This window comes from Pan paniscus, chromosome 1, assembly GCF_029289425.2.
Source record: "Pan paniscus chromosome 1, NHGRI_mPanPan1-v2.0_pri, whole genome shotgun sequence".
Lineage (NCBI taxonomy): Eukaryota > Metazoa > Chordata > Mammalia > Primates > Hominidae > Pan > Pan paniscus.
In genome coordinates, this window is record NC_073249.2 from 82293140 (window position 1) to 82309173 (window position 16034).

At 47.7% G+C, this 16034-nt stretch overlaps 1 protein-coding gene and 1 long non-coding RNA gene across 5 annotated transcripts in view; one reads left to right on the forward strand and one right to left on the reverse strand.

The window, feature by feature from the left end:
• CD247 (CD247 molecule) overlaps positions 1-16034 on the forward strand; it is an 87973-nt gene that overhangs the window by 48312 nt on the left and 23627 nt on the right. The window contains exon 1 of one of the 4 annotated variants that reach the window (XM_034939674.4): positions 13156-13971. The exons of 2 other annotated variants lie outside the window; for them this stretch is intronic. In XM_034939674.4, coding sequence (XP_034795565.1) covers positions 13896-13971 — 76 coding nt within the window. In that variant the 5' untranslated portion in view covers positions 13156-13895. Of the gene's footprint in view, positions 1-13155; positions 13972-16034 lie in introns of those variants that run through there. One more of the 4 variants, XM_055112057.3, reaches the window with a different exon arrangement.
• LOC103787107 (uncharacterized) lies at positions 3684-15597 on the reverse strand. Its single transcript, XR_612885.6, has 4 exons — positions 14950-15597; positions 13031-13143; positions 12627-12779; positions 3684-11813 (listed from the first exon to the last, which is right to left on the reverse strand). It is a non-coding gene; the product is annotated as an uncharacterized LOC103787107 (long non-coding RNA).

Consider the following 16034-nt stretch of genomic DNA (forward strand, 5'->3'; position numbering starts at 1 on the left):
CACTTTGGGAAGCTGAGATGGGTGGATCACCTGAGGTCAGGAGTTCAAGACCAACCTGGCCAACACGGTGAAAACCCATCTCTACTAAAAATACAAAAATTAGCTGGGCATGATGGCATGAGCCTGTAATCCCAGCTACTTAGGAGGCTGAGGCAAGAGAATCACTTGAGCCTGGGAGGCGGAGGTTGCAGTGTGCCGAGATCGCACCATTGCACTCCAGCCTGGGTGACGAGAGTGAGACTCCATCTCAAAAAAAAATAAAATAAAATAAAATAAAGTACCGAGAATGAATAGATGAAATCACAAAAGAAGTGTGTAAGATTAGAGAAGAGGTCCAAGGCCTGAGTCTTGATTCTCTCCAAGACATCTAGGAGAGGCAGAGATGCCATCCAAGGAGGCTGTGCCCCAGTGACCATAGGAAGCCAATCACAGGCTTTCAAACAGCTCTGTAATGACTAGGACATATTTATTCTAGAACCTCAGATCATTTGCTTGAACACTTTCCTTTATCTCTCACTCTGCTTTCAGGCCTAATTATTGGAAGAAAAAAAAAGGGGTGAGGAGGGGAGATATGCATTGTTCTTGAAAATAAAATCGCTTGGAAAACAGAAAATGTCAGATTAAAAAATGCAGAGTCAATGTCCGTGACTGTCTTAATGAGTGTAGTTAAGTGTCCCAACATCAACAAGAACCACTTAAGCATACTGGGAAGTAATCCAATGCCAGAGGACAGGGAAAGACTCGATTTCCTTCTCCAGTGAATTCTCTTGTTTAACTGGATCTTACAACTGAAAATCAAATACGTCTCCATCTTCCAAGACAACTCCTTAGCCCTGTGGGCCCTTGGTTTGGATCTGGACATTTGGACGATTTAAATGGACTCAGTCCCACAAATGTATAAATCCTTCTTGCCAAACTTTGGGAGGCTGAACTTTTTGGGAGGCTGAGGGGGGGCAGATCACTTGAGATCAGGAGTTCAAGACCAGCCTGGCCAACATGGTGAAACCCTGTCTCTACTAAAAATACAAAAATTAGCCGGGCACTGTGGCACACACCTGTAGTGCCAGCTACTCGGGTGGCTGAGGCATGAGAATCACTTGAACCCAGGAGGTGGAGGTTGCAGAGAGCTGAGATTGTGCCACTGCACTCCAGGAAAAAGACAAAACAAAGCAAAACAGATCACGTATTTTTTAGTGGTAGGAACTCCTGTTTTTTTTTAATTGCAGTTTGCTCTTCTCTGTGTTTGGGAATGTAGCTTCCTTTCCCTGCTTGGAAGGAAAGAGAGCACTTTATTTTTTGGTTCCCTTAATTCACAGCAGATCAGCCGGGTGGAGCATCTCTGTCTGGGAGAGACTGCATGACTGGGAATTTTAGCCACTGTGGATTTGTTGGTTACAATTTAGCAGAAGGCAGGGCTAAGAACAACGGTGGGTAAAGAAAAGTGAGGGTTCTCAGCCTTGGTTTCCCTTTACTGGGAGCAAAGTATCAAGGGTAGAAATACCAGCCCTTCCCAGGTGTCTGGTGAGTGCCTGAGATGAGCCAGGTGACCTGAGCTCTCTATGCAAGTCACTGACTGTAACTGAAGGAAGAAGACTCTAAAACAGTTCCTGCTGGGCTACCGGGAGGCTCACTTTGAGGAGTCTTCGAATTAAACTGATTGATGGTCTCTCTGTGTCTGGAAGAGGTGTTTTGGCTTCATGTCAGAGCTCCCATCAGAGAGGCCTGAGCTATGAGAGGTTTGAAAAATGATTCAGAAGAAAAAATTGACTCTGTTCAATAATAAATTATAACGATGCGTTGTATTTATAGAGCATCCTTCAACTGAGGGAGTGCGAAGTTCTTTATGGGTATTAACTTGCCTTTCTCACAATAGAGAAAAGATAATTTTGTCAATTCAATATTTGTGTATCTTTTTTCTTTCCTTTTACTGGGGGAGGAGGATAGCTATTACAGGGACATTTTCTTATATTAATTTGGAGGCAATAAATCTTCCCCTCATTTCTTTTTTTTACTGGAAATCTTTTCTCATTGGGTATCACATAAGGAATTAAAAATAAATAGCTATGCCTAAAATGTATGTGTATGTGCATTTATATGTCGGTGTGAGCGTAGTATCTTCATAAATATTTAATTTTTACTGTCTAAGCCTTCTCCCTCAGTTTTCATGAGCTAGAATTTATTCGCCACTGAACACTGAAGCTATTATTATTTGCTTTTGCGCCTAAATGATTTAAAAGTCAATTATGAATTGGCTAAGGGGATTGGAGAACTCTGGCATGTAATACGCCTCTCATGCTTCTATTTGTTACCAAATGTCTGGAATGAGAAAGTGTCCATGATGGGAAATAGCCCACAGAAGTACCATACCGTTATTAAACCGACCAGACGGAGGCCCTAGGTCACTGGGATACGAGCAAACTGTGCTGGGGTTCATGTGGGTGGGTTAGGAGGCTGGGGAGAGCATGACAGGGGATGTGCAGACAGACAAATAAATCCGATAATAAAGCAGAAGCTCAGAACTGTCCAAAATGATGGCTGAAAGCCAGCAGCCCAAGGAGAGGCTGCTCTTAACAGCCAGCCCCCAACGCTTAGGGCTGTGCTCTGCACCAACCTGCCCTAGTGTCCTGGGGAGGGAACGTAAACAGTTCAGCGCTTTCTATTTAACTGCAAAGTGCTCATCTTCTGAGTCACCGAGGCAAAGAAGCAGGCTGGAAGGTAGTAGTAATCCAATCCAACAGAATTATCTGTTGAACAGAAAATCCCCTTTGGAATTTGTGTCCTTGGAACGTTCCAAATGGAAAATGAGAGTTTTCAGGTGGGAAAGCAAGGCACGGTTTCATGAGTCAGGGTGACTCTGCGTTTGCATGAAGGGCCGCAGAAAAGCAGATTATGTTAACCTTGAAATTAGCCAGGAGCGAATGGCAAATCTTTGTTAACAAGCTTGGAGTCCACGATAAATTTTAAAAGTGCACCGCAATGAGCATCTGTAATAAATCTTCCGTTGCCTCCTGGTTCAGGTCTGGGACTGAAAAGGATAAAGGGGCCGGGCGCGGTGGCTCACGCCTGTAATCCCAGCACTTTGGGAGGCCAAGGCGAGCGGATCACGAGGTCAGGAAATCGAGACCATCCTGGCTAACACGTGAAATCCCGTCTCTACTAAAAATACAAAAAATTAGCCGGGCGCGGTGGCGGGCGCCTGTAGTCCCAGCTACTCGGGAGGCTGAGGCAGGAGAATGGCGTGAACCTGGGAGGCAGAGCTTGCAGTGAGCTGAGATTGCGCCACTGCACTCCAGCCTGGGCGACAGAGCGAGACTTCGTCTCAAAAAAAAAAAGAAGAGGATAAAGTACTTCTAGAACAGGAGCTAGGCCTCCCGAAGCCTTTGCATGTTAACTAACTAATCAAGGGGCTCCAGCCTGTTGGGCTCACGTTGCCTGGTCTTTACTCACTTGACTTTCCACAGGCCTCGCTCTTGAAAACTGAAATTGCTGCATGGCATTCATTACACACACGTATGTATATATGTACATATGAAAATACATTTGCATAGGTACCTATCCATATGTATATACACACATACACACGTTTTTCCTCATAAATGAAACTGGATTAAATTTTATTTCCAATATTCAGGTGACTCTTAAAACTGAGGGGAAAAATTGGGGATAAAAAGCAGGACAAGGCAATAATTATCCTGTAGCTTATCTCAAAATGGAAATTTCCCCAACAACATTACTTCTAAATTCTAATATTTAAAAAAAAGACTAATGTGGTACAGTATTAAAATGGACTTACATTTAATACACAGAACATCTAGCAGCTTGGATCAGTACAAACTGATTTTTTTCTAAAGGCTATCAGAGTTCATTGGCAAATAGTCAGAAAACTGTGCAAGGGGGAGGAATTCTTCTGTTTGTGCATTTGTTTGATTTTAGGTACTTCTAAGTGCTGTGATTGGTAGTAATACTGAGATCTGTGCTGAGCCTCGAACTCCAAAGTTGCAACTCAAATCCCTGATGAAGTTAATTAAGTCTGAGTCTTGGGATCTGCAGCTAGTTGATGCCGGAATAAATCTGACGTGTTGTCAGCAGACTGAACCAGAAGAGCAAAGCTCCAAAGAGGAATTTCTATGCAGTAAATATCACTTAAATTCCTCTCAAAGTTGGAGCTGGTGTCAAAGTCCAGAAAAGCAATATTCCCTGGCAACTGCTGTCAGGAGTGTGTGCATGTGCCTGGCCATGTATCATCTGAACACTCAAATTAGCAGAGGAAAAAGATAGTGAGTTAATATCACCCAGCTGACTGCTCAAAGAACTGCTTTAACTGTAGCCAGAGAAATATGGAGGGGGCATGGCCAGTCATCAATGACCTCCAAATGACTAGATGCTGAGAAGTTTCTGGCAGCCTAGGCTAGATAAATAATTCCTGCTGCTGTGAAATAAATAAATTCCCCCAAATAATTCAGGGAAACCAATTCTTTCACTTCCCAGTTGCTGAGCTACAAGAAACTAGAGCAACACTACAGGTGAAGAAGAAAGAAAGGGGCTGGGTGCGGTGGCTCACGCCTGTAATACCAGAAATTTTGGAGGCCTAGGCAGATGGATCACCTGAGGTCAGGAGTTCGAGACCAGCCTGGCCAACATGTTGAAACCCCATCTCTACTAAAAATACAAAAAAAATTAGCCAGGCGTGATGCCGGGAGCCTGTAATCCAGCTACTCGGGAGGCTGAGGCAGGAGAATCGCTTGAACCTGGGAGGTGGAGGTTGCAGTGAGCTGAGATCACCACTGCACTCCAGCAGCCTGGGCAACTGAACGGGACTCCATCTCAAAAAAAAAAAAAAAAAAAAGAAAAAAAAAAGGAAGGTGGAAGGCATCTATGAGTGACTTTCTATCTCACTGATCTCCAGTTTATAAGGGACTGGCCACTGGAGGCAGGTTGGCCTAGCAGGGTGGTGGGGAGGCGGCTGGCGCCTTCTCCAACAACTCTGTGTATGAGGCTTGTAAACACATGATTCTCTGTCTGGATAGGTCTCTGAAAGAGAAGAAAGGAGGTGGGGAAGGGAGGAAAGAAATAAATATATGGACAGGAAGATTGAGTATTAGAGGGAGAAGAGAAAAAGCAAGAGATAGTGAAACCAATAAAAAGGAAATAAACGTAAAATGGAGACAGAGGGGAAGAAAGAGCTGGCATAATACTACGTGGCTCTCTAAAAGTTGCTGCAGTTTTTTTTTTGTTGTTATTTGTTTTTTGTTTTTGTTTTTGTTTTTTACAGAGCACACACTGCAGATAAATAGTGCAATCTTGGGGCCTTTTTGGTAACTGTACTTCTATTCTTCTTTCCCTTTGCTTTTGTCTAATTAAAAGTGTTTGCCTTTAAAACAGAGACCATTGAAGTTTCAAGTTAGTGTTGTCATCTTCTGTCCCCAGGCATTTCAGAGCTAGAAAAACTACAGGCAAAATTCTCTGTAGATCCTTTTTGTACCCCTCTTCTTCTACTCACCCTGTTTCCCCAGCTTTCTACTTTTAGAATAGGAGTGGGGGCTGAGAAAGATAAAAATAGCTTTTGAGAATTCAAGTTATTTGGGCCCCTGTTTTGGGAGCCAGCATCCTTGTCCAAAGCAGAAAGCAGCCAGTCCTGAGTTTGAGGGAAGCTTCTCCCCACGGAGTTTCCTTAGGGGACTATTTCTGAGCCGTTCTTGGAGGAAGCAACCCCTAGAGATGTTCAGAACTGGAACTAAACCCATCTTCCCCTGAAGAAAAACAGGTTTTTAGGAACCCATCACTCAGCAGGGAGCCCTCTGTGTTTGGAGCCAAGTGTTTGGGGAAACAAATAAGCTGCCTTCAATCAGCCTGAGTTGGAAACGCAGGAAAACCGCATCTTCATGCTGGACTCCATTGCAATCCCAAGGTGATTTTAGTTCAAGGAGAGTGGCATCTGCTTGGGGGAAATTAGAAACTTCTTATTTCCATTTATAAATTAGGCTTCACTAAGGAAGAGAACTTAAAAACAGTTTTATTGTTGTCCACTGAAAAGACAATTACTTCCAGCCACAACTGGCACATTCCATGGTAAAACTAGCGCAATCAAACACACAACACTTTCCACCGTAGGGGCTTCTTTTTGAGGCTGTCATTAAAGGCATGTGTCTTATTAGCCAGTGTCAGGATTTCTGGGATGTTTTATTGTCTCAAGTAATGAGAAGGCCATTTCCAGGGCTGTGTGCTTTTTAAGTCAGCAAACAAAACATTAAAAACAAACAAACCTCCTTTTCTTTGTCACCATTTCTCTGACCATCCCCTGTAAATTCGTAGGACATGGTACTCACAGAAAAAGGAAAATCCATTAGCCGAATGAATCGCTGATTTAAATTCAGGCAATAGGTTGACATTATCCTTAATTGAATAGTTTTAGAAAATGAATCTATGTAGATCCAGATCAAATTCTAACCAATCATTGCAATGGGGTCTTTTTTCTTGAATGTTCAAAGTTGATTTTCCTCCACAAAATAATGACTCTTTGGTGTCCAAGTAATAAATTAGCACAGTTCAGTTCAAGTTCCCACTAAATTGGAGGCTGAAATGTAGGATCAAGAGAAAGGAGATGCAAGTTGCAAACCTAGATTCTAAATATCCCAGCAGACTAACTCCATGAAACCATCTTTTATTTTTTGTGAATAAGTGTATGTGTGTTAGCCTCCCTCTCCCTTTCTCCTTTTAAAAAAAGAAATGATGACTTTTTCAGGTCTCTGCTTCCAGATATGAGGGGCTTTAGGTATTTGAAGTCAGAAGGGAGGCAGGAATGAGCACTGCTAATTGGGTGCATCCTGGTGTGCTAATATAAAGGACAGCCAATGTAATCGTGGGTTTCTGAGTTTGCTGTCTGTACCTGGCCTGCCTGGAGACTAAGAAAGGCTTGCTGGCCCCAGGCTATAGGTCATGTTGCAGCCTTGACTGCAATTCCCTGGACAATTCCTGCACCAGAACAGTTAGTGTGACCTCCTATGCTAACCAGCCGAGAGCAACCCATGCTCAGTGGCAACGCAGAAAAGCCACACACAGAACCCAGGAAGGGTTCCTGGGATGGCCCGGCGACTGCCCATCCTCCAGAGAGAGCTGGATCAAGCAAAAGAAGCAGTCCCCAAATTCTTAGGGCCAGGGATGCCAGGTAACCTGGCACCCAAGGCTATCTGAGGAGACAGGCAATGAGGCTATCAAGAGTAAAGATGGAAGAGCAAGCACAGATGATGGAGAAAAAAATAAGGCTGGTGGGAGGGAATTAAGGAGGGAAATGCAAGGAAGAGACAACTGAGAGGAAAACCAGAGGGAAGGAGTGTATCAGTCTGAAGACAGGATGACACAGGAGAAGGGGAGGAGGAGGGCCGGAAGGGCTTCAGGCCTGCAGGGAGGGAGGGCAGACTTTTCCAGGGGGTGGGAGAATCGCCCTGGCCCCCTTTTACTGGTCCCATTCTTTGGACATTGTAGAGAGAACTCAGGTGGGGGAAATGGCCCAGCGGGGGGAACCCTGGCACACCTCTCCCAGCAGGGATCGGCCCCCAAAAGGAACAGTTCTCCTCCTTTTCTGGTTTAGACCAGGGCAGGCCCCCTGTGCAGCTCTCTCCCTTGGGTTCTCGTGTATGTAGATACACTTGTTTACACACACAGGCTCCTACACAGGCACATGCAGAGACGCCTAGGTCCCCAACCTGGGTTGTGACTTCTGTGTCGAGGAGAGCCATAGGAGGCACAGCTTTGCCAGAGTTCCTGCCCATTGCTGCAGCCTGTTCCCTAAACCACACTGGTCTGGCTTCATCGCTGGACTCACTGTGTGGCCCACAGAGGCCTCTTCTATGGTCACAGGGCCCCAGTGACATTTTGGGAGGGGCTTCAGGGATGCTGGCTGGTAACCCAAGAGCAACCCTAAATCCCAACTTGGTCCATGTCCTAGAATATCAAAGGAGAATCTTAAACCCTGAGTGGGATGAGGAGCCTCCTAAGCTTGAAGAGAGCCAGGTGGGGAGAGGGCCTGGGCTCCATGCAGGTTGGGCATCAGTTAGCCTGTGACAGTGGCCAAGTCCCATGAGACTTACACCATGCTAAATATTCAGCTTTCCTCCTGTGGGCATCCTATACTCTGTGAATTGGTCAGAACCAATCTTTAATCCAGCATCCTATCAGGCACACCTCCCTCCTGCTGCTGTGTGCCTGAAGAATGCAGAGTGATTTAGATATTCATTGACCTAAAGTGCAACTAAGGTTTGAGGGTGGGGGACACAAAAGGGAGGTTAATACAAGGCATCAAAAATGTACTTTGACTATTTTCTCCTTTTTTTTTTGAGCCTGTCGCCCAGGCTGGAGTGCAGTGGCGTGATCTCGGCTCACTGCAACCTCTGCCTCCCAGGTTCAAGCGATTCTCCTGCCTCAGCCTCCTGAGTAGCTGGGACTACAGGCACCCACAACAGCCGGCTAATTTTTGTATTTCTGGTAAAGATGGGGTTTCACCATATTGGCCAGGGTGGTCTCGAACTCCTGATCTTGTGATCCGCCCGCCTGGGCCTCCTAAAGTGCTGGGATTACAGGCATGAGCCACCACGCCCGGCCGACTATTTTCTCTTATTTCAAAATTACATATTCTTATACACTATAGAACTTGGAAAATAAGGGAAAGCAAAAAGAAAATTTAAATCACCCATAATTTCACAAACCAGAGATGAAACCACTGCTAACAGTTGCTGTAATTTCTTCCAGTCTCTTTTCTACAGTGAGATCTGTATTTCTAGCTGGCTACACATAGTATAAATCTAGGTTTAGAATCAAGTAGAAATAGCTCTAGAGTGCTGCCGATGCTGCCATTGGCTCTGATAGTGGATCTCATTTATCCCTGGGTCCAGGTGAGAGGTCCTGAGGACCCAAATCATGGGACAACAGAGAGAAAAAGAGAAGAGGTGACATGCCTAGGGGCGGCCCGGCTGAGTTTGGAAGCCGCAAGGTGAACTCCCTCCCATGGGAGAAAGCTGCCATGGGAGGCGGCAGCCCAGCAGTCTGCCTCTCAGCCCACGATCGCCCACGTCCCCAGCATGTCCCCAGCGTGGCAGCTGCAGGCACGGCAGGCTTTGTGGGGCCTTTGATCCACGCAAAGTACGTCATAGGCGAATGCTCACAGCGTGTGGGCTGGGCACACCGAGGGTTGCCAAACTGACAAACACACCTCCAGGAAAGCCTTTTGGCTCTGGCTGGGCTTCATTCTGGCTGCCTGGACAGCATGGCCTGAATAGGAAACTTGCAAATGTGTGTGCCCTGTCCCCCTGGTGTCTACCAGCCCAGACTCAGGAGTAACTCAGAAATAACTCCCTGAGAGTTGAACAATGAGAACACATGAACACAGGGCGGGGAACATCACACACCAGGGCCTGTCGCGGGGTCAGGGGGCTGGAGGAGGGATAGCATTAGGAGAATATCTAATGTAAATGACGAGTTGATAGGTGCAGCAAACCAACATGGCACATGTATACCTATGTAACAAACCTGCGCGTTGTTCACATCTAGAACTTAAAGTATAATTTAAAAAAAAAGAAGAAATAACTCGCCGAGGCCGTGGGAGTAGTTAGTAGTGGGGCATGGGGCCAGCTGAGAAGCTGGCTCTCCTTTCTGCACATTTTGGCACACAGGGCAGATTTTTCTGAAGCACAGGTATATTGCCCTTCAACATCTGAGACATACGGCTCTTGGTCATAATCTTATTTCTTTATTTTTATTTTTATTTTTTGAGACAGGGTCTCACTCTGTCACTCAGGCTGGAGTGTAGTGATGTGATCTTGGTTCACTGCAGCCTGGACCTCCTCGGGCTCAGGTGATCCTCCCACCTCAGCTTCCCGAGTAGCTGGGACTACAGGTGCGCACCACCACACCCAGATAATTTTTCTATTTTTTGTAGAGACGGGATTTCGCCATGTTGCCCAGGCTAGTCTCAAACCCCTGGGCTCAAGCCATCCTCCCACCTCAGCCTCCCAAAGTGCTGGGATTACAGGCGTGAGCCACCACACCTGGCCCATAATCTTATTTTTGTTCAAACTTTCAGAGGATTAGGGAGGGAGAGTAGAAAACACAGGAATGATGCCAGGAAACCTACCCTGGGTTCAGCCCCAAAGACAAGAATTCGGGGAAAACCTACCTGACTTGATCATTTATTCATTCATTAAACCCTTATGATTGCCCACTGCATGGTGGTTAGCTGGGGAGTGAAGAGTCAAAGAAGAATAAAACATATCCCAGGCTTTGTGGAATTCTCAATTTTTAACAGGGACAGACCTGTCACCAAATATTAGTGAAAAATGTGCCAAGAACTACAGAGCATCTGAAAAGTTAGAAATATTACCATAAACTTACTTTAAAACAGAACTTTAGCCACATTTTCAAATAATATGCTCATGTTTTTCTTCAACCTTCACACACCATTTCAGGAAGTATCTCTACATTTAAAGCGAGTGCAGTTGTTAATGTAAAAAAGGTACAAGAGGCCAGGGCACAGTGGCTCAAGCCTATAATCCCAGCACTTTGAGAGGCTAAGGCAGGCGGATGACCTGAAGTCAGGAGTTTGAGACAAGCCTGGCCAACATGGCAAAATCCTGTCTCTACTAAAAATACAAAAATTAGCCGGGTGTGGTGACGTGTGCCTGTAATCCCAGCTACTCAGGAGGCTGAGGCAGGAGAATCGCTTGAACCTGGGAGGTGGAGGTTGCAGTGGGCTGAGATCATGCCACTGCACTCCAGCCTGGGTGACAGAGCAAGACTTCATCTCAAAAAAAAAAAAAAAAAAAAAAGAGTTGTAAGGAAAAAGCCAGAGAAAGTAGTGTATTTCTTGAACCTTTAAAAAAAATTAACAATTGGACCCATTTCTTTACATTTAGAGGTACTTCACCTGAAAACATATCTAAAGGTTACAGAAAAACATATTGACTATATTATTTGAAAATGTAACTAATATTCTGTTTAACAATAAATTCTCCCCGTGATTTTTTTTTTTTTTAATTTTTGAGACACAGTTTCACTCTGTCACCAAGGCTGGAGTGCAGTGGCTTGATCTCGGCTCACCGCAACCTCCCCCTCCCAGCTTCAAGCAATTCTTGTGCCTCAACCTCCCAAGTAGCTGGGATAACAGGCGCACGCCACAATGCTCAGCTACCAGATTTTTTTTTTTTGTATTTTTAGTAGAGACAGGGTTTCACCATGTTGGCCAGGCTGGTCTCGAACTCCTGGCCTCAAGTGATCCGCCTGCCTCAGCCTCCCAAAGTGCTGGGATTTACAGGCGTGAGCCATTGCTCCCAATTTCTCCATGATTCTTGACTTTTAGGTCACTCCATAGAACAGAAACAGATGCCCATTGTGAAGGTTCAGTGAGCCAAGACTGCACCACTGCACTCCAGCCTGGACAAGAGAGTGAGACCCTGTCTCAAAAAAAAAAAGAAAGAAAGAAAGAAAGAAAGAAACAGATGCCCATCAAAAGGAAATGCATTTTGCTGAAAGTAGCGCAGTTTTCCAGGGAAATAACATTTGAGCCGAGCCTTGAAAGATGAGTAAAAGTTCGTCAAGCTGAAAAATTTCATCGTAAGATGAGTTGAACACAGGGTCATTATGAGCCGTTGGCTGGCCCCCGCAGAAACCTGGCAGCCCCTTTCAGGTGAACCTCCAGTCCATTCTTTATTCAGGCACCAGTAGGATGCTGTGCTGGGTGGCATTCCTGCCCCAGCAGGGGCTAGGCCTGAGTCACATGCAGGGCAGGGGCCTGGTCACAGCCTGGGGCCTCACCTGAGAAAGACCTGTGAGAAAACATCCCAATCCCACTCATTCCTGCCCACACCAGGGCTAGGCACGTGGGGACAGCAGGGACGGTGAATAGCATGTTTGGGAATGTGATGTTCTGTGGTGGCTTGTTAGGAAATCATAAGTAGCTTTCTCCTGATGACCAGCTTGAACACTGGATCGCTGAGCAGGGCACAGGTGGAAGGAATCAGAAATTACTGTATTAACACCAGTATTTTGGAGGCACAGAAACAAGGGGTGAAGGAACTTCCCTAAGGTCACGCACTTTAGGTGATAGCACTGGTGTAGGCTCCCATAAAAATGTTCTTTCAGGTCTCTTCGAACTCACAGGTTCTTGAAAATGTGAGGGGCGAAATTCCTTCATTTTATGGCATTAATGACCACTAATCAATCAATCATTCTCTCAATTATCTGAGCAATTATGTAATTACTGAGTCCTAGTGATGCCTACAACTGGGCTTCCTACAGTCCTGCAGTGGTAGAAACAAAGGAACTAGAACTCATGGTGTTTACCTTGGAGCAACTTACAATCTAGTTGCATAGGAAAGAACCCATTTGACACAATGAGAGTAACAAAAACAACGAATGCAGTTGACATTGGAATGGGCTGGAGCTTTGGGAGAAGGAATCCTTAGGGGAAGATGAAAGCTAAGAAAGGCTTGGAGACCATCAATGGAGAGGAAGGGAAAGGGCAGTATCTGGATGGAGAGCTCTGGGCAATATTTAGGAAAACTCAAGAGCGCCTGCTCATGAACAGATGGACAGACAAGTGTGTGCTCCCTCCTGAACTCACAGACTTACTGGCTCACCTCACAGCAGGGCTCCCCTTCCAGGCTTTGCAGGTGATATGGTTCCTTCTCCATCCAGGATAACTCCAGTGAAGGATGGACAGAGGCAAGATTCTAGCTCCATTTTGGCTGCAATGCGTCCTTGTTCTTTTCTCCTTTGCTGGTCATTCTGGTCTGTTTGGGAATTGGACTCGTTGTCTCTGGTCAACTAACCTCTAACCCTGCCAGGGGGACTAAGCATGCTACAGAGCGCCCAGGTCCCCCACCTCCCACTTCCATATAGCCCTGAGCAAACCACTTAGAGTCTCTAAATGGCCCAGAGCAGCTTGTGGCTCCATTCCAGGAGCAAAAGCACCGCTGTGAATGTGCGGATGCAGCCTGAGACCCCCACCATGCCAGCTCCTAGCGCTAAAGCAGGCTGGTACCTCACACTGCTTTCAGAATCTTCTAAGACACTGTGGGTGTGAGGTCTTCCAGGCAGGCATCAGCACCCACCAAACCGGTCCTCAGAAAACGACTGGAGGTAGAGAAAGCAGGGCTGGAAAGAGACAAAGAAATTCCAGGACTGTCCTCACTAGCATATTCTAAACGAAGCAGATCTTCAGGCAGCCATGTTAGGTATGATGTCCCTGAGAGAGTACACATTAACATGACAAAGTTTGAGGAATGAACATAAGATGGCCATCCAATGTCAAAGTCATGGCTCACTTGGGTGCTTCTCTGACAGAAGAGACAGAGTGTGGCACCAGTAGTCCCTGTTGGGTTCTGTGTCTACAACAGAGAGCTTTGGGGCTGCCCTCCCTCACAGAGCAGGCTTTCTGCAAATGCTCAGCTAGGGCTGGATATATTCGTAGAATCTTCCAGACCCATCCAACCCAGAAGGTGGTGGTCCCCGAAGAGTGGTGGTGTACATGAGAAGCTGGGGGAACGTGTTACAAGGCAGACCCCTGGGCCGGCCTTCAGAGAGTCTCATTCACCTGCTCTGGAAACACTGCTAAGGACTTGGCCTCTGCTGTGAGCCAAGAGGAGGAAAGAAACCCCTCTCACTCTAGAACTACCTTTTTCTGCCTCAACCACCTTTTTTCCTGTCTTTTAAAAATTTCCAAAATTCTCTGCATCTGTAGTTTTTGTTAAGTACTTTGTCATGCAACCTGGTTAGCTCAAGCCAGAGACAATCAGGAAAAAGCTCTATCAGTGGCTGTCAACTCAGCCACTTCCCTCCGTACCGTGGCCCCTCATTCCTGCAGCTGGGTGGGAGCCAGCACAGCCCCAGGCACAGGCAGTGCCGGCATGTATTCTCGGAGCTCCACACAGGAATGTCCCACTCTAGAAGGGAAGATAAAATTTAGCGCTCTCCATGCACTGGGTATGTGTGCCAGGAAAGCCCTGAAACTTTTGCTCACAGGGCTCAAAATGAAAGCAGCTGTTGATTCTGAGAGTGGCAGGTTTGACGACATTTGGAGTCCCCCTATGTGAGAACAGAGAGACCCCTGGCGCTTCCTCCCTGCTATCTGAGGAAGGGGGAGGGGGCTGGGGGTGGGAAGGCCCAGCCTCTCAGGGTTGCGTCTCTCCGGGGCTTCCCAAGGAGGCAGCGCCGGCCCTCCCAGTCTTGCCACTGTCGCCGTGCTCGTGTGCCGGGCCAGCCGGAGCCAGGCCCGATCCTGGCCACTGTGCCCACCACCGAAGGCAGGCCCCAGGCCGGGTCCCTCTCCTTGCCTGTCGGGGGGACCCTGGTGTCGGGCTCCTTTGATATCTAAAAACCAGACCCTCGGCCCCCAGCGCCGGAGCCCGGCGCAGATCCACGCCCTGGCCTCTCAGTGCGGGGGCCTGGGGGCGGGTGCGGTTCGGGGACAAGGGACCGCAAGTGGGGGCGGGCGGCAGCGTGTGAGCAGCTCAGATGGGAGATCACGCGCGATAACCCGGGCCCTGGATGGCAGCGCTCGACAGGAAACCTCGAGCGAGGAGCCAGCTGGGGGCCGGCGGGGCGGGGCTGCTGCTCCCGTAACCGCACGGGAGCCGCGGCTGGCGGCAACACGGGGCTGGGAGCCCACCTTGGCTGCACGGTGAGGAAGGGCCGGAGGTTCCTTCCCAGGCCCAGCCTCCTCTCTGTCTTGCGGAGGGCGTCCTTCACGGGTGTGGTTTGTGACTTTGGGACGGCGGTCCCGGCCGCCTGGGCTTTGGGCGTAGTGGGAGAGCTACCCAGCCCGCAGTGCACCCGGCGTAGCTTTGACCCGGGAGGGACCCGGCCCCAAGCCGGACGCGGGGAGGCCAGGGCGGAGAGGCGGCGTGAGCGCGGCTTAGCAGGCTGAAGCTCGTCTCTTTAAAATCCCAGCGAAATATTCACCTATAGCGTATCGGTGACGGTTTTAAAATCCAAGTGGCATTTCCTCTCCCAGCCTCCGAAAAACTCGGTGCAGTGGGCAGCGGCTCGGCGGGGCGTCCCCCTGTGCCTTGCGTCCAGGCGGGCGGCCCGCAGCGGGAGGAGCCCAGGCGCGGGCACCGAGGGGCGGAGGCCTGGCCCCGGCTCGGGGAGCTCCGGGCGGAGCTTGGGCTTGGGCTAGCCGATGGATGCACAGGTTTCTTCCGGGGAAGCTGCGGGGGCCACAGGGACTCTGAGGAGGCGCCCTCAACAGCCTGGGACCGGCAGGACAGATCCCAGAGCGAGGGCGACCAGCGAGCGAGGCAGGTGCGGCCTTCCTGGCTCCCCCTCCGCCCCTGTCCTCCCTTGCGTTGCCCAGGCAGCCTGAGCTCCCAAGGCCCAGAGGGTCTCCAGCTTACAGTTGCAGTGGGACTGATTCGGTGGATCGGAAAAGCGCTTTCATCTCACTCGGCTGCTGGTGAAAGCATCTCGTCCTTACAGCACTGGATAATAATAACAATAGTGATCATGCTATTTACCAGCAGTAGTTGGTTTTCTGTGTTCATATATAAATGTAACCATATTCACCAAATACCATTATCGTGAAAGTTCTGTATAGCTGAGGTCCTTCCAAACCCCGGCAAGTCATCACCAGAAATGTACTGAGCCAGGGCTGGGTGCAAAGCGCTTCGCTAAATGGGCCAGCCCCTGTGCCTCCACTTTCTGCCCTGCCAGAATCTTGCCGCACACACCTTCTTTGATGTAAGGGTTCATGTTATTTGTTTTTGTTTTGGTTGTTTAGTATTATAAATATTATATACTATCATAGTTAGAGTTCCAAACACCACAAAAAGGTGTAAGGTGGAAAATAAGTGAAATTCACCCAACCTCCCCCTCCCGTGGCTCCTCTGCCGAAGTAACCGCGGATGACATTTTTGTGTGTGCGGCCCTCCAGATATACATATATTTTTAACCTGTTTTTTCTTGTAAAATAATATAACATTACTATTTTCATTTTTAAGTGTAATTCAGTGACATGAAGTAAGTACATTTACATTATTGTACAATCA